This window comes from Heterodontus francisci, chromosome 20, assembly GCF_036365525.1.
Source record: "Heterodontus francisci isolate sHetFra1 chromosome 20, sHetFra1.hap1, whole genome shotgun sequence".
In the NCBI taxonomy this organism is placed as follows: Eukaryota; Metazoa; Chordata; class Chondrichthyes; order Heterodontiformes; family Heterodontidae; genus Heterodontus; species Heterodontus francisci.
The window spans coordinates 79,206,807-79,224,923 of NC_090390.1; the positions used below are offsets into that span (position 1 = coordinate 79,206,807).

An 18,117-nucleotide genomic window follows, 5' to 3' on the forward strand; every position below is an offset into this window, starting at 1 on the left:
TAAAATAGCAAGCTTTATAAATAGTGATTTCTCAGAAGATTAAAGCAGAGCCTGCCAAGGGTTTGTTTTTCGAAAATATTTGCTTAAAGTATTTGCTGCAGGCCAACAAAAGAGACATTTGCTCTTTAGAACTGAAAAGTTGTCGATAGTCTATTCCTGTTAACTTGACGTTGCTCAAGTTGAATTGCTGGATAATTCAAATTGGAAGTGCACTAAAAATGCCCCCGGCAATGTTTTACTCCAGTTGCTTAATTTGAATTACTAGATAATTTAAAAATTGCTAGCGCAAATAAAAAAAAAATACATTGACCAACATCATTGAAGCTGTCAGCTCCTGTCTGTCAATAGCATTGATTGCAGATGGACAGACGAACCCTACTGAACAGTTGGGGGGTGGGGTGGAAATGCAGGAAGTTACTCTGAGCAGGAGGGTCCTCATGTAAATGCTTTAGTGTGATGCCTTGCGGTGCCCGCATCTGTCTACCATTGTCATTGTCCATATTAAATGGGACCGCTATATTAATGTTTATCTGGAGGAATTTTCCCTTGCAGGCAGAAAACTTTCTGATGACATTGAGATTTTTAAGCAATAATTGGATGCACACTGCTAATGCAATTCAACTGGGAATAAACTAGATTATAACATTTGCCAGCATTTGTTTGCTGCTGCTTATTCTTTTGTGTGTCTAGATTCAAGCTTGTTATAGATAAAAATGTTAATCATATGACTTGCACTTTGTGGATGTCACTAAATTGCCTTGTTTTATTTACACCTTGTTTAAAAATGCCCTGTTTTTATATATTCCATTGTTATGCACTTCTCCTTTACTGTTGTCAACATTTAATGATTTTTATATATTCCTTCCACTGATATTTTTCAAACCAATTAATCATGAATCTTTACCACTCCAACATTTAATTGCACATATTTGTTTATTTTCAAACACTATGACCCCTCTATACCAAAAATCAGTCAGAGCAATAATTATTAAGTATAGATGTTCAGTTTCTACTTTCATTCCCCCGCCCTCCCCCACCTCCTAATTTTCTCCTGTTCTTCCCTGAAGTGACTGGCTACACAGTTGTATGGATGCTTGCAGCCCTCCAATGCTTCACCCAAACTGGCCATTCTTAATATGTCAGTTAGATCGTAGCCGTTGCTGCAGTATTAATCAGTAGTGCAGTTGTGGCATTATTGCTGAGCCCAATTCTGTCCCAACCTGGGGCTTGATTTTTAGCCCCCATTGGGGGCGGGAGTGGAGATGGGTGGGTGCAGAATTTTGCACCGCCAGCCTGTGTGCTGGTTCTCCAGCTCCAACCTACTTCTGGGCCATTTTCCTGGAGGTGTAATGGGGACGCGGCAGGGCTACCCGCTCGCAAGCGGTGGTAGCCTATTAAGCTGATTAAAGGTCTAGTGTTGGAAGCCGACTGGGATTTTCCTGGTCCCTGCAGAGTCATTTTAGCTGTAGGGATGTTACAGCTGGTGTTACGACCAGGTGAGAAAGAGGTCTTGGGTTCCTTTCAGCCTTTACCTGGTCTCACTGCAACAGGGTTTAATTTTAAACACACTGTTTTTAGCTCCCCCTTGGTGAATCCTTTCCAATTATAAAGCAAAGAAACCAGCACAAACAAGCTTTCTTAGATTTAAAGAAGAAAAGTTGAAATTTATTAAACTTAAACTCTAATTTGGTTAACACCTATGGATACACAACACGCCCACGCTAGCATGCATACCGGATACACGCATGCAAATAGAGACAGAACAGAGCAGAAGGAAAATAAAGTGGAGAAGTTTGAAGCAATATCTGAAGAGTTTTTGTTATGGTTCTTCGAGTTCACTGCAGAGTCCTTGATTGTAGGTAGATCTTGCTTTTCGTTGGGGCCCAGTTTTCTTCTTAAACCTTGTTCCCTGTAGGAGACTTTTCTCTCTTTGGGTTCATGTGTCTTCAGTGGATTCAGAGGCTTGTGAGAAAGAGATGGGAGCAGACAGGAGAGATCTTCTCAGTGCAGGAGCAAACAGACACTCTGCCTTCGAACTCTCTGTGGCCAGTTCAAAAGAAAGCCCTGGAACAGCCAGGTAGTCATGTGACCAGCTGGAGGTCTAACCAGTCCTGGCCCTTGTGGATTTCCTCCTTAGCAATCCCTGGAATGTGCTTCCTCACCTTCGATGTCTGTTAGTATATAAATGTTTTCTTCCAGCCACGGCTGATCTGTTTAACAAGTCATTTCCTCGCTTGAACAACAGTTAAAAAATCAATGTTCATGACGAGATTGATGTGCCTCGTTATTGGCAGGTGGGGGCCTAGCATGACACTGGCCTCAGTGCACCAAGACAGCAAGGTATTGACCTAGACCTCGGTGTACAGGGCTCACTTTCAAAATTTGCAGAAGATTTCAAACTTGAAAACATTGTAAATGTGAGGAAGATAGTGTAGAATTTCAAAAGGACATAGACAGCTTGGTGGAATGGGTGGACAAGTGGCAGATGAAATTTAATGCAAAGAAGTATGAAGTGATTCATTTTAGTAGGAAGAACATGGAGAGACAATATAAACTAAAGGGTGCAATTCTAATAGCAAAGGGATCTCGGCGTATATGTGCATAAGTCATTGAAGGTGGCAGGGCAGGTTGAGAGCGCAGTTAATACAGCATACAGAATCCTAGGCTTCATTAAATAGGGGCATAGAGTTCAAAAGCAAGGAAGTTAATGTTAAACTTGTATAGAACACTGGTTTGGCCTGAACTGGAGTTTTGTGTCCACACTTTGGATGCCACACTTTAGGAAAGATCTGAAGGCATTGGAGAGTGCAGAAAAGAGTCACGGGAATAGTTCCAGGGTTGAGGAACTTCAGTTACGTGGATAGATTGGAGAAGTTGGCACTGTTTTCCTTGGAGAAGAGAAGGTAGAGAGATGATTTGATAGAGGTTTTGAAAACCCTGAGGACCCTGGACAGAGTAGATGGGGAAAAACTGTTCCCATTAGTGGAAGGATTGAAACAATATGGCACAGATTTAAGGAAATTGGCAAAGGAAGCAATAGCAACACGAGAAAAAACTTTTTCAACAGCAAGTGGTTAGGATCTAGGATGCACTGCCTGAGAGTGTGGTGGAGGCAGATTCAGTCGAGGCATTCAAGAGGGAATTGGATTGTTATCTGAAAAGGAAGAATGTGCAGGGCTACGGGAAGAAGATGGGGGAATGGCACAGGTAAATTGCTCTTTCGGTGAGCCAGCGCAGACATGACTGGGTCGAATGAGGACCTCCTGTGCTATTACAATTCTGTGATTCTATTGGGGCTGGAGGGTGGCGTGGGATTCCGCCAGGTTAATAGCCAGCAACTGCTGCTGGAAAGTACATTTATTTGGATATCAGGACAGGATTTCTTCCTCCCCTCCCCTCCCCCACCACCCCCGTAATGGTGGCCCAGCTACAAAGGCCCATTTTTGTGTAAATTTGAAATATTTGGAGCGAGGACGCCTCCATTTTGGGGCGCCCTCTCTCTCACTTACCTGCCATGACATCCTGCTGCTGCTTTCAAGCTGGAGGGCCTCCTATTGGCCCTCCAGCTTCGAGAGCCTTCCTGCTGACCCTAGACTGCAATTCTGCCTCTGGCTGCTAATTGGCCAATTTAGGGACAATCACAGGTGAGTGATGGTTTCCTGCACAGTGTAGGCTTCTGACCGCCATTTGAGCCTGACGGCAGGGTTCAGAAGCCCACAGGAAAATCCTGCCCCTGATGTTGAAACATGTGTACTGTTTTCCACGCCCCACACTTCCACCAACCCCAGTACCTCTCTGTCTAGGTACACTGAGGCCTACTGTAACATCCTTGGTTCTAATCAGCTGACACAGCACAAGCTAATGATCAACATTGGGCCCTCCTTGGCCTGTATAGCTCAGTATTACATCACCCATTGAGACATTAACAAACGGTACTGCTATTTTGTTTGACAAACTGTCTTTATATCTGCCTTTTATTGGAACACTCAGATCGTAAAGACCAGTTACTGTATTTTTGACCTTAAAAATCTATGTTCATGTAAATTTTACGACAACATTGATTTACTCAAGAATCCCAGAAATGCAGAATTTATTTTTTATGCTGAGATTTTATGCAGGAAATACTAAAGATTCACATTTTCAGCATGATTCCAATTGCAGGACACTTGAGTAAGTGACAATTGTTAGCAATGATATACCAGATACAAATGAGGTAATACATCACTAATGCTTTAAATCACTGATATGTTCAGTGAAAAAAATCGATATTTTGGAAGGGTAAACAGAATAAGCTGCATGTCATGTTAGAATGATCTTGCATCCAAGTATTGAGATGACCTATTGCAGCATCATGTGTTTACAGAGCATTAGCCCAGAACCACCTTCTGCTGCTTCTCAGAATGGCAATCTTTCTCCTGCTTCCTGCATGCTCTTGTTTTTGTTGCATCTGCTTTGTTTGATTTATTTTCTGTTTGTGGTTCACACAGGACATCTGAAACAAGGGTTGAAGTACACGAGGACAAACCCCTCAAATCATTTGTTTCTGACATTGTGTGCTTTCCAAGCCAGATAACTACTAAATGTTGAATTCTGTTGAATACTTTTTTAAAAATTAAAACATGTTTTAACAGTGAACACAGTTGAATTATTCACATTGTAGCAGTTAATGAAATCTTATCAAAACCAACTGAGATGTGGTTGCATTTCAAACAATATCATTTTACTTTCAGCCTCTTGTATTTTTTTTTATTCATTCATGGGATGTGGGCTTCGCAGGCTATGCCAGCATTTATTGCCCATCCCCAATTGCCCTTGAGAAGGTGGTGGTGAGCTGCCTTCTTGAATTGCTGCAGTCCATGTGGGGTAGGTACACCCACAGTGCTGTTAGGAAGGAGTTCCAGGATTTTGACCCAGCGACAGTGAAGGAACGGCAATTTGGTTCCAAGTCAGGATGGTGTGTGGCTTGGAGGGGAATTTGCAGGTGGTGGTGTTTCCATGCATTTGTTGCCCTAGTCCTTCTAGGTGGCAGAGGTTGTGGGTTTGGAAGGTGCTGTCTAAGGAGCCTTGATGCATTGCTGCAGTGCATCTTGTAGATAGGACACTGCTGCCACTGTACGTCGGTGGTTGGAGGGAGTGAATGTTTGTGGATGGGGCACCAATCAAGCAGGCTGCTTTGTCCTGGATGATGTCGAGCTTTTTGAGTGTTGGAGCTGCACCCATCCAGGCAAGTGGAGAGTATTCCATTACACTCCTGACTTGTGCCTTGTAGATAGTGGACAGGCTTTGGGGAGTCAGGAGGTGAGTTACTCGCCACAGGATTCTGAGCCTCTGACCTGCTCTTGCAGCCACGGTATTATATGCCATTGAATGTCAAGGGGAGATGGTTAGACTGTCTCTTGTTGGAGATGGTCATTGCCCGGCACTTGTGTGGCGCGAATGTTACTTGAGGGAGTAACAGTGAGGGAGGCGATGGCGTAGTGGTATTGTTACTGGACTTGTAACCCAGAGACTCAGGGTATTGCTCTGGGGACATGGGTTCGAACCCCACCACAGCAGAAGGTGGAATTTGAATTCAATTAATAAATCTGGAATTAAAAGCTAGTCTAATGATGGCCATGGAACCATTATCGATTGTTGTAAAAACGCATCTGGTTCGCTAATGTCCTTTAGGGAAGGAAATCTGCTGTCCTTACATGGTCTGGCCGACATGCGATTCCAGACCCACAGCAATATGTTGACTCTGAAATGCCCTCTGAAATGGCCTAGCAAGCCACTCAGTTCTATCTAACTGCTACGAAGTCAATAAAGAATGAAACCCGACAGACCACCCGGCTTCGACCGAGGCACCAGAAACAACAACGGCCAACCCAGCCCTGTCGACCCTGCAAAGTTCTCCTTACTAACATCTGGGGGCTTGTGCCAAAGTTGGGAGAGCTGTCCCACAGACTAGTCAAGCAACAGCCTGACATAGTCATATTCATGGAATCATACCTTAGAGACAATGTCCCAGACACCGCCATCACCATCCCCGGGTACGTCCTGTCCCACTGGCAGGACAGAGGCAGCGGCACAGCGGTATACAGTCGGGAGGGAGTTGCCTTGGGAGTCCTCAACATTGACTCCAGACCCCATGAAGTCTCATGGCATCAAGTCAAACATGGGCAAGGAAACATACTGCTGATTACCACCTACCGCCCTCCCTCAGCTGATGAATAGTACTCCTCCATGTTGAACAGCACTTGGAGGAAGCACTGAGGGTGGCAAGGGCACAGAATGTACTCTGGGTGGGGAACTTCAATGTCCATCACCAAGAGTGGCTCGGTAGCACCGAGCTGGCCAAGTCCTAAAGGACATAGCTGCTAGACTGGGTATGCGGCAGGTGGTGACGGAAGCAACAAGAGGGAAAAACATACTTGATCTCGTCCTCACCAAGCTGCCTGTCGAAGATGCATCTGTCCATGACAGTATTGACAGGAGTGACCACCGCACAGTCCTTGTGGAGACGAAGTCTCGCCTTCACATTGAGGATACCCTCCATCGTGTTGTGTGGCACTACCACCGTGCTAAATGGGATAGATTTTGAACAGATCTAGCAATGCAAAACTGGGCATCCATGGGGCGCTGTGGGCCATCAGCAGCAGCAGAATTGTACCGAGCACAATCAGTAACCTCATGGCTCGGCATATTCCCCACTCTACCATTACCATCAAGCCGGGAGACCAACCCTGGTTCAATGAAGAGTGCAGGAGGGCATGCCAGGAGCAGCACCAGGCATACCTCAAAATGAGGTGTCAACCTGGTGAAGCTACAACCCAGGACTACTTGCGTGCCAAACTGCATAAGCAGCATGCGATAGACAGAGCTAAGTGATCCCATAAGCAATGGATCAGATCTAAGCCCTGCAGTCCTGCCACCTCCATTCGTGAATGGTGGTGGACAATTAACTGGAGGAGGTGGCTCCACAAATATCCCCATCCTTAATGATGGGGAAGCTCAGCACATCAGGGCAAAAGATAAAGCCGAAGCATTTGCAACAATCTTCAGCCAGAAGTGCCAAGTTGATGATCCATCTCGGCCTCCTCCTGAAGCCCCCAGCATCACAGATGCCAGCTGTGTGATATCAAGAAACGACTGAAGGCACTGGATACTGCAAAGGCTATGGGCCCTGACAATATTCTGGCAATAGTACTGAAGACCTGTGCTCCAGAACTTGTCACGCCCCTAGCCAAGCTGTTCCAGTACAGCTACAACACTGGCATCTACCCAGCCAATGACCACCCCATCAGTCTACTCTCAATCATCAGTAAAGTGATGGAAGGTGTCATCGGCAGTGCTATCAAGCGGCATTTGCTTTGTATAACCTGCTCAGTGACGCTCAGTTTGGGTTCCATTAGGGCCACTCGGCTGCTGACCTCATTATAGCTTTGGTTAAAACATGGACAAAAGCGCTGAACTCAAGAGGTGAGGTGAGACTGACTGCCCTTGACATCAAGGCAGCATTTGACCAAGTATGGCATCAAGGAGCCCTAGCAAAACTGGAGTCAATGGGAATCGGGGAAAATTCTCCGCTGGTTGGAGTCACACCTAGCACCAAGGAAGATGTTTGTGGTTGTTGGAGGTCAATCATCTTGTATTCTTTACTACTCCCCCTCCAAAAGAAGCCGCCAGATTGAATTCCAGGCCAGCGAAAATGAATGCATTTCTTTTTAAACTTGTGTTAAAGTAGGGCTGTGCCTATGGAGAACACTCATGCAAAATGTTTTCAGAATGCCATAAGTTATAGTGACATGTTGTATTGTGTTGTGAAAATATTGCCATTAACTCCAAAGTCCGGCAGTTTGGATCATTTTTTAAAAACACTTGCACTTTCTGCTGAAAATGTTGAGCACAATGTCACTAGGATGAAAATTCACATGTTTCTACAACTGTTATTTCTCTTTCTGACAAAGATGGTGTCCTTTAAGAAGCTCAAGTGAACAGAATTGCATTAGTCTCAAACCCTTTTCTAGTACACCTTGCTTTACATTACAAAATTTTCAAATTTGTCATTTCGCAGCAAACTGCACCCATGTACATTCTGCAAATTCTGGTATTAGGCTGGCATTGATAAAGCAAGAAAACACTGAATTTCCTACGCAGCGACTACATCTTAATGTCTACGCACAATACTTCAAGGGTAACTGGGTTTGCCTGTCTGATGAATTGGCTGGAGGAGGAGTGGGAAATCTGTGACAGGTTATGTTCTACAGCATTTAACTACACCAGATCTTGGGAGATCAGTTGTGAGGTAATCCTGCTCTCAGAGCACCAACAGTCCACCAATGTTCCCTGAAGGAGGGTGTCATTGCCATACAGCTGTTATTTGACCCTCCTTTTTTTTTTTCCTTCTGCTGTTTCCCCTCCTGCCCTTCCCCAGAAGGCATGGTTCAGATTGAGAACTGTCTGTATCCATCCCTATCCTGTGGTTATCTAAAATGGAGTTGTAAAATTTCTGTGCTTGTTTATTTTGGCGAACTTAGATATTTAATTGAAGTGAAACTTTGCACCCTGTAATCCTGGTTTAAACCACTTGATTCAAGTGGCTCATTCCTACATCAGCTGCTACTGTATAAAGCAAGCACATAATGTCCAGAGCACATCCTAGTTCGGGAAAGAGGTGAGTGCAGATCTTGGGAACGTTCTGTTCAACTTGCAATGAAAGTCTTCCCTTGAAATTACTGCATTCTGACCTGTGACACAGGGTGAATCAGTTTCTCATCCACAACTTATTTGCTACTTGTTTGGATGTAGGACTCAATTTAAAACTAAGCTTCACAAGAAAATTATGATTTTTGGTTTCTTATGGTTAGACTGAAATGTCTGTTTTATCTGAAAGTATAATTAAGACATTCAACTAATGTGCAAGCATTGGAGGAAGTGATTTAATGGATCTGTAAGGAATATTCCACTGGTCCTAATGGGTTACACAGTAGCTGTAATTAATTACTTTTAAGTAATCAGTGGGTCATAACAAAATTATTGGGCCATTCAGTTCCATGGTAAGTAAAATGGGAGATGGGATTCCACCCCCCACCCCCCACCCCCCCACCCCAATAAACAGATTCCACTGTACGTAAGTTGAATAGTTTTGCTGTAGTGCAGTGACAATCATATCATCCCAAGCCATTTATAGTCCATCACCTGTAGATTTTCCTCTTCTTGTGCTTGTCCTCCTGTGGGATGCTAACAAATGGGGATTCAACATAACTCCCTCTTTTCTCACTCTACAGCAGATGAAGGGAGAGGCTGCTTTAACTAAGGAGGCTGAGCTTTTCCAGCATCTACTGAACATTAATACTGTGGTCCCTTCTTGGCACTCTGTGGTGCAATGTGTTGATGCATCTTTGAGAGTAGATCATAAAGAATTAGCTGCTTAACCTTATGAACCTTAATAAATAGTTAAACTGGGGTAATTTGTTTGTATAGGATAAGGACCCAGCTAAACCTTTACACTTTCCATTGTTCTGCTATTTCTTCCCTCCTCCCCTGAAAATAGCATGGAAAAGCCTGCCAGCCAATGGTGGTGAAAATGGAAAAAAAAACTCCAGTGGGAGAGCTTGAATTTATTTTTGCCAATAAAGTGATGCTGGACAATGGGTTTGAAAACAAGTCACACATAAGATGACTACAAAAGTTTTATTTTCATTAGTTTGTGACTTGCTTTTGTTGCTTACTAACATCCTTCCATTATTTCTCTCGATTGTAAATGCTTTTTATAGGGTTCTTAATGGAAGAAATAAATTAACAGAATATTAATCCAACAGAGTACAATCCAATAACTTTTGGCTGGCACTAGAGCAATTAACTCTTTGCGTTCACAGTATACTGTACGGTAAGCTGTCTTTGTTGTGTCTTACTTAATTGCACTTAATTTGTGTGACTTACAATGGAATTCAATTTTGTGGTGTCTGAATGCGTTGTACTTTCTACTACAAGGATTGTGCATTTTCTTTGTTTTAATCAAACCACAATAAGTGCAAACATTGAAATGAAGTATTTTTCAGTTGCACAGCTTTCTGTCTCATTTACAGGCAGCAAGTCAGATGGATTGAAAAGCCCAAGTGATCTATTTTTTTTGGGAATAGATGCAGTAAATAACTCAGATGTGAATGGATTCAAGATTGAACAATGTAAGTGTTTCTTTAACAATAAATATCTGGCAAGAAATACAAACAAAATATCAACCTTCAACCAATTTCAGGAACAAAGTGCTAAACTCAACAGTGTGCTCCTTATGAGGGGATTAGATTCACTTAGGACACCGATTAGCTTGAGTATCCCTATGGGATCTCTTAAATCTCTACTAATAATCAACCTGTTCACCATTGTGCTTGCTGACAAATCAGTGATGATATCAAATCAATTGCCTGGATAGGTTTTATCATGTTCTGGTGAATGTCCCAGTCCAATCAATTCCAGGGTACTGGAGAGGCAGATATTATGAGGGATTGGGGTGGGGCTAGGGAAGTAGAAACATGAAGGTTATCTGTTCCCATTCTGGCTTCAGAAGACTGGCAGCATAGATAATTACAAGCAAATAACCATGAATCATGTGGATGACCAATCCAACAGAGACCAAACCTAGGAACCATAATCCCAGATAAAGGCCCACCATAAAGGTGCTTCCCTACCAGCCAGAGGAGAAACTAAATTGCCGAGCAAGGGATTCCCTCATGATTCAGTGGGTAAATATTTGTGATGTGTATCTGAACTACACCATTTAAAAACATACTTGGGCTTTAATTCCTGGTCTGTGCTGCATTCATTGAAACCATCTGGGAGACAGTAGGAGCACTATAATTGGGCACAGCATCCTGGGCTGTAGAGAGGTGGAATTATTTGGGGATCCTGCTCCTGTTCACTTTCAATGACCCTTGAGAGAAAGTGTTTGTGGTTATCATGTGACGACAGAATTAGGTTCAACTGTGATACTCCCTCCCAGTCGGCAGTCAGTAATCTATCAATGCTCAATGCCTTGCATGAAGAAAGTCCGCTTGGGTGGGGAATCAGTGGTTTGCCAGTATCCCAGGAAGTGCCAGCACAAATGGGAGCTGAGTGGGAAAATTGGGTGGGAATGGAGAACATTTTAGAAGATTGCCGAAGGTCATCCTGTGGCATTCTCCTGTATCCCTTAGCAGTTAGCTCAGGAGTGCGATTGGCAGCAGAGTCCTGACAGCAGCAGTTCTGTCTGTTTTCTGTGCTGGAGCACAGTGCATGCTAGAAAAAAATAAAAGGATGGTGGAGTGAAGGGAAGATACTTGAGAGCAGCTCTGTGGAAATAACTGGCAAGAAACCAAAAGCATTTCAAAGCCCTATCTTTAATGAGTTAAAGATTTCAAATAAATGCATCAGAGATCTTTACCCTCTTAAGCTGCATTCCTGCGAGTTAATTTTCTGTTTATTTTCAGATGATGAAAACATCAGCATAAACATTGATCCTGGGGTCAACAATTCCGAGTGGAAAAACAGCACTTCTCTTAGCAGTTCAGAAGGGACACTTGGCAAAAAGCTCCTGAGGAAACTAAGTTAGTGCAACTGTTAATGTTATTAAAAAACAACCCAGTCTCTGTGAAATGCAATACATGTATTATGGCTATGGTACATGGAGATTCTGTGCTGGTTTGGGGACAGAGAAAACAAGCATTTTTAGAAACTGGAACAGCTCATTAGGCTCAAAAAGCCTATCCCTTTTTGTTATAACAACTCTGTCATATGCCTTATATCCATCTCTTTCCTAAAGCACCGTGAATTGTTTTTTGAGCCCATTTGTACTAACCACTTCAACAGTCTTTCCTGGCAATTTATTATATCAAATGCACAGCAGAGAAACAGGCCATTCGACTCAACTGGTCTATCTACAACTCTGTAATCCTTCCAGATTAAAAGGTATTGCATGAATTTGCTCTTGCTGATAATTTCTCTTTCCTAGCCACACTTTCAGGAGTCAAGCTTGACCTGCCCTTCAGGCCTTTGCTCATCGAGACTGTAACCCATGTTGGCTCCATGCTCCCAGAACCAATCCCAGCCATGGCCCCCAAACCATCCCTCAGCTATCCACAATCCCGGCCCTGGTCACCTCCAAATGCTACTTGGATCTCGGTGACCAGTTCTGCAAGATTTACCTTCATCTCAGGGTGTGCTTGTTATGAAACTTGATAAGTATCCCAAGTAGAGAACAACATTTCAGTTTGGTCTCAGAAACCCCTTTGACTTAGAGGCAGACTCAAAGAATACACAATCTGAATTTTGAATCCTCAATCTTAAACATGACCATTTGTTTACGATGATTATTACAGGTTTGAGACTTCTTCAATCTTCATGAAAATATTCAGATTCTCACTGGGTTTCTTCTCTGTCATCTGTAAATTAAGAAAAATAGTAACTTGTTTTGAAGCCTTGATTTTTACAAATTCATTTGCAAAATATGAAATTTGATGTATTGACAATGGGTAATTTAATGCCAAAGATAGGGCAAAGTGAGCCAAATCATGTCAGTGAAATTAATCACAACCCTGTCAATGCTGGCTTTTGACGTCTTTTTTTGTACTTAACCCATGGGACAAATCAACTTTGCAGGGTACCATCACTTTATGTTAAACTGATAACCGTTTGTGTTCATTTCCAATCAGCTTGACAGCCCCACAGCTCGCTTTCGATTTCTGAATATATGTGCCTTGCTTACCTTACAGCTATAAGGTGAAAATGATTCAGTCAGTCCTTTTGCACCAGTCTGATTTGTGTGGTGCTGGCATACAGGTTTCAGGAGATGGAAGCTTTTCTTTAGTTCTGTGTAAACTGCTTCCCCTGCCCACTATTTTCTCTTCCAGCTCCTCCTCGTTTCCCCCTCCCAAGTTCTTCTTTCTATCCATTTGCTGGATGGTGTGCAAGAACAAAGTGGAGCGGCTGGTCTGCCATGAACTCAGCATTTTCCATGAATGAGATTTGTGTTGCAGATGCCAGGTTTGTGTTGGTACACAGCCCCATGCTGCCTCGATAGTGGGGCATTTTATTAAAACTAAGGCAGAATATCTGCCAATTACAATTTTGCTGGAGGTCAACTTTAAGCCCAGAACAAATGCAAGTGAAATTGATCAGCACTGATATAAAGGTAACTAGAGCTGATACTTGTTACTGTTACATCCAGTAGAATTGCACCATGTGTGGCCAATCATACTCTTATTAGGTAGGCTGACAAAGGGGTTAATCTAATTTGATAGGTTATGATGTTGGAAGCCGGGGACCACCCATGAATTGCATTTGCCCTCAGGCTTGAAATTTCTGTCAGCAACCAGTACAGAGCGAAAAGGAGAGCATTTTTTGTTCAAAGTACTCCCATCATTTTTTTTTTAAAGTTCCCACCATGACTTTGTTACACCAAACCTGCTTCACTTCGGTTCACTCCTGTAACATTGTTGTATCCTACACAGCATTATGGCTTTTTAGATAGGGGTTGCAATTCCTAGGAATCAATCCCGGGCCTTTTGGCCCTGGGAACACACACTGCCATCAGAGATTACAGCGATCATAGACTCGGAATCAGCTCCCGGGGAGTCTGAAGTTCTGAAGCTTTTAAAATGAATGAATAAAGCTGCTCTGGCACTTGGTTACTGTTCCCAGTTCGTGCTGCCAGTGGACTAGCTGAAGGCGGAGAAAGACTTAAAATTAGAGGGTCCCAATCGGGGCAGGAAATTTGATGCACTTAAAGATGAATTGTAGTGAATATTTTTATAATTGCTTTCCCCCAGACTTTCATTGTCTGTAAGTTCCTAATTTGCACAGGCTGCAAACAAGGTAATTCTCCAACATGAGTTGTATGAATGCATTTACTCCCCCGTCTGCTGCTTTTTTGGCCTTTTGCATCTTTCCTGCCGCACTGACTATTTCATCTATATAGTAAATATGTTTCTAATTTTCTTTTCTAATGTATTTCTCTTTAATTAATGTTCAGGTTATATATGAGTGAAATACAATGTAGATTATCTTTCCAGCAGTCGCCATTTGTGATCTTCCTAGGCTTCTGTAGCAAACCTAGCAGTAGCCTACAAGGTGTTTAATAACCAATTCGTATAGGTCTGAACTAAAGAGCACTGCACGAATGCACAAGAACATAGAATCATAGAATGGTTCAGCACAGAAGGAGGCCATTTGACCCATTGTGTCTGTGCCGGCTCTCTGCAAGAGTAACTCACCTGGTCCCACTCCCCCGCCTTATCTCCATAATCCTGCAATTTTTTTCTCTTCAGATAATGATCCAGTTCTCTTTTGAAGGCCTCGATTGAATCTGCCTCCACACCACACTGTTCAGGCAGTGTATTCCAGATCCTAACCACTCGCTGCACAAGAAAAAAGAAAGACACAATTATCTAGCACTTTTTCTCTTCTCGGAATATTACAAAGTGCCTGATTGCCAATTAATTACCTTTTTGAAGTGAAGTCAGTGTTATTTTGTGGACAAACAGAGCAAGCAATTTGCATACAGCAAGGTGCCACAAATAGCAGTGAGAAAAGGATCAGTTCATCTGTTCTTAGTGGTATTGACTGAGTGAGGGTTGCTGTGCAGGACACTCCCTGCTCTTTTTTTTTAGGAAGTGCTATAGGCTCTTTTAAATCCACTTGGCCAGGCAAGCAGCAGAGTTTAGCATCTCATCCAAAAGACACCTCTCTAAAAATGCAGCACTCCCTCACTACTCCACTGAAGAGATTTTAGTAAAAGAGAAACGCCATGCCATCTGACTGAATCCACAAGCAAACTGATGTGGAGCAGGCTCCAGATTGTCCACACGTATCCTTGAAATTCAGAACAATAGCAAAAAGTGAGTTACTGTTTTTAACAGCAAAGGGTAACAATTGCCAGTTCACTAAGTTATCACTTTCTGCACCACTTCTTTGAGTGACAAATTGCCTTGTCCTCCTTCATAACTACAGTAATTGTTTGGATGGTTTGATAACCGAGTACAGTACATTTTTTTTTGTCCCATGTTCTTTGGCCTTCTTGTCTCGGGAGACAATGGGTAAGCGCCTGGAGGTGGTCAGTGGTTTGTGGAGCAGCGCCTGGAGTGGCTATAAAGGCCAATACTAGCGTGACAGACTCTTCCACAGGTGCTGCAGATAAAATTGGTTGTCAGGGCTGTTTCGCAGTTGGCTCTCCCCTTGCGCTTCTGTCTTTTTTCCTGCCAACTGCTAAGTCTCTTCGCCACACTTTAGCCCTGCCTTTCTGGCTGCCCGCCAGCTCTGGCGATCGCTGGCAACTGACTCCCACGACTTGTGATCAATGTCACAGGACTTCATGTCGCGTTTACAGACGTATTTAAAGCGGAGACATGCACGGCCGGTGGGTCTGATACCAGTGACTAGCTCGCTGTACAATGTGTCCTTGGGGATCCTGCCATCTTCCATTCAGCTCACATGGACAAGCCATCTCAAGCGCCGCTGACTCAGTAGGGTGTATAATGTTGGCCGCCTCGAGGACTTCTGTGTTGGAGATACGGTCCTGCCACCTGATGCCAAGGATTCTCCGGAGGCAGCGAAGATGGAATGAATTGAGTCTTCGCTCTTGGCTGACATACGTTGTCCAGGCCTCGCTGCCGTAGAGCAAGGTACTGAGGACACAGGCTTGATAGACGCGGACTTTTGTGTTCCGTGTCAGTGCGCCATTTTCCCACTCTCTTGGCCAGTCTGGACTTAGCAGTGGAAGCCTTTCCCGTGCACTTGTTGATTTTTGCATCGTGAGACAGGTTACTGGTGATAGTTGAGCCTAGGTAGGTGAACTCTTGAACCACTTCCAGAGCGTGGTCGCCGATATTGATGGATGGAGCATTTCTGACGTCCTGTCCCATGATCGTTTTCTTGAGGCTGATGGTTAGGCCAAATTCGTTGCAGGCAGCCGCAAACCTGTCGATGAGATTCTGCAGACACTCTTCAGTGTGAGATGTTAATGCAGCATCATCAGCAAAGAGAAGTTCCCTGATGAGGACTTTCCGTACTTTGGTCTTCGCTCTTTGACGGGCAAGGTTGAACAACCTGCCACCTGATCTTGCGTGGAGGAAAATTCCTTCTTCTGAAGACTTGAACGCATGTGAGAGCAGCAGGGAGAAGAAAATCCCAAACCGTGTAGGTGTGAGAACACAGCCCTGTTTCACACCACTCAGGATAGGAAAGTGGTCTGATGCGGCACCGCTATGCTGAATTGTGCCTTTCATATTGTCATGGAATGAGGTGATGATACTTAGTAGCTTTGGTGGACATCCGATCTTTTCGAGTAGTCTGAAGAGACCACGTCTGCTGACGAGGTCAAAGGCTTTAGTGAGATCAATGAAAGCAATGTAGAGGGGCATCTGTTGTTCGCAGCATTTCTCCTGTAGCTGACGAAGGGAGAACAGCATGTCAACTTTTTCCCAGGGTGGAAGAGTCAGTTACTAGGGGACATAGGTTTAAGGTGAGAGGGGCAAAGCTTAGAGGGGATGTTATTTACACAGAGGGTGGTGAGTGCCTGGAACTTGCTGCCGGGGGAGATGGTGGAAGCAGGTACGATAATGACGTTTATGAGGCATCTTGACAAATATATGAATAGGATGGGAATAGAGGGATACGGTCCCCGGAAGTGCAGAAGGTTTTAGTTTAGGCAGGCATCAAGATCGGCGCAGGCTTGGCGAGCCGAATGGCCTGTTCCTGTGCTGTACTGTTCTTTGTTTGTTCAATGGTCGATCGCTCTGCTCGAAAGCCACACTGTGCCTCAGGATAGACACACTCGGCCAGCTTCTGGAGCCTGTTTAAAGCGACTCGAACGAAGACTTTCCCCACTATGCTGAGCAGGGAGATTCCACGGTAGTTGTTGCAGTCACTGCGGTCACCTTTGTTTTTGTAGAGGGTGATGATATTGGCATCGCGCATGTCCTGTGGTACTGCTCCCTCATCCCAGCACAGGCAAAGCAGTTTGTAGAGTGCTGAGAGTATAGCAGGCTTAGCACTGGAAAAGGGAAAAAATACCAAACAATGTCCCCTGATGGCTCAGTCAGTAAAGATACTGAGAAGTCTGGTATTGAACCATAGAAGCCAAGAAGTCTTTAAATTTGATCACTCGCTCCTGTAGTTCATTTGTGTCAAACCCACTCAAATGGTATCTGATGTGTTTCTGTTCTTTAAATCAATTATTTATTTTAAAATCTGTTATAAAACTTGTATTATAAAGTATCTCTTCACATCTTGCATGCCAAACAGCGTATGCAGCATGCGATAGAGCTAAGCAATCCCATAATCAACACATTAGATCTAAGCTCTGCAGTCCTGCTAGATCCAGTCGTAAATGGTGGTGGACAATTAAACAACTAACTGGAGGAGGTGGCTCCACAAATATTCCCATCCTCAATGATGGAGAAGCCCAGCACATCAGTGCGAAAGATAAGGCAGAAGCATTTGCAACGATCTTCAGCCAGAAGTGCCGAGTGGATGATCCATCTCGTCCTCCTGCTGAAGTCCCCAGCATCACAGATGCTAGTCTTCAGCCAATTCAATTCACCCCACATGATATCAAGGAACAACTGAAGGCACTGGATACTGCAAAGGCAATGGGCCCTGACAACATTCCGGCAATAATACCGAAGACCTGTGCTCCAGAACGTGCTGTGCCCTGAGCCAAGCTGTTCCAGTATAGCTACAGCACTGGCATCTACCTGGTAATGTGGAAAATTGCCCAGGTATGACCTGTACACAAAAATTAGGACAAGTCCAACCTGGCCAATTAGCTCTCCATCAGTCTCTCCATCAACTCTCAATCATCAGTAAAGTGATGGAAGATGTCGTCGACAGTGCTATCAATATGGCAATGTGGCACTTGCTGAGCAATAACCTGCTCAGTGACGCTCAGTTTGGGTTCTGCCAGGGCCACTCAGCTCCTGACCTCATTACATTCTTGGTTCAAACATGGACAGAACTATCCAGGACAAAGCAGCCCGGTTGATATGCAGACCATCCACAAACATTCACTCTCTCCACCACCGGCGCACAGTGGCAGCAGTATGTACCATCTACAAGATGCACTGCAGCAACTCACCAAGACTCCTTCAACAGCGCCTTCCAAAC

At 43.9% G+C, this 18,117-nt stretch overlaps 1 protein-coding gene across 4 annotated transcripts in view; it reads left to right on the forward strand.

Annotated features, from left to right (window-relative positions):
- LOC137380762 (metal transporter CNNM1) overlaps nt 1–18,117 on the forward strand; it is a 125,476-nt gene that overhangs the window by 98,972 nt on the left and 8,387 nt on the right. For 3 of the 4 annotated variants that reach the window (XM_068053081.1, XM_068053084.1, XM_068053083.1), the window contains 2 exons: nt 10,071–10,169; nt 11,448–11,564. In XM_068053081.1, the coding sequence (XP_067909182.1) occupies nt 10,071–10,169; nt 11,448–11,564 (216 nt within the window). Of the gene's footprint in view, nt 1–10,070; nt 10,170–11,447; nt 11,565–18,117 lie in introns of those variants that run through there. The other variant, XR_010977078.1, reaches the window with a different exon arrangement.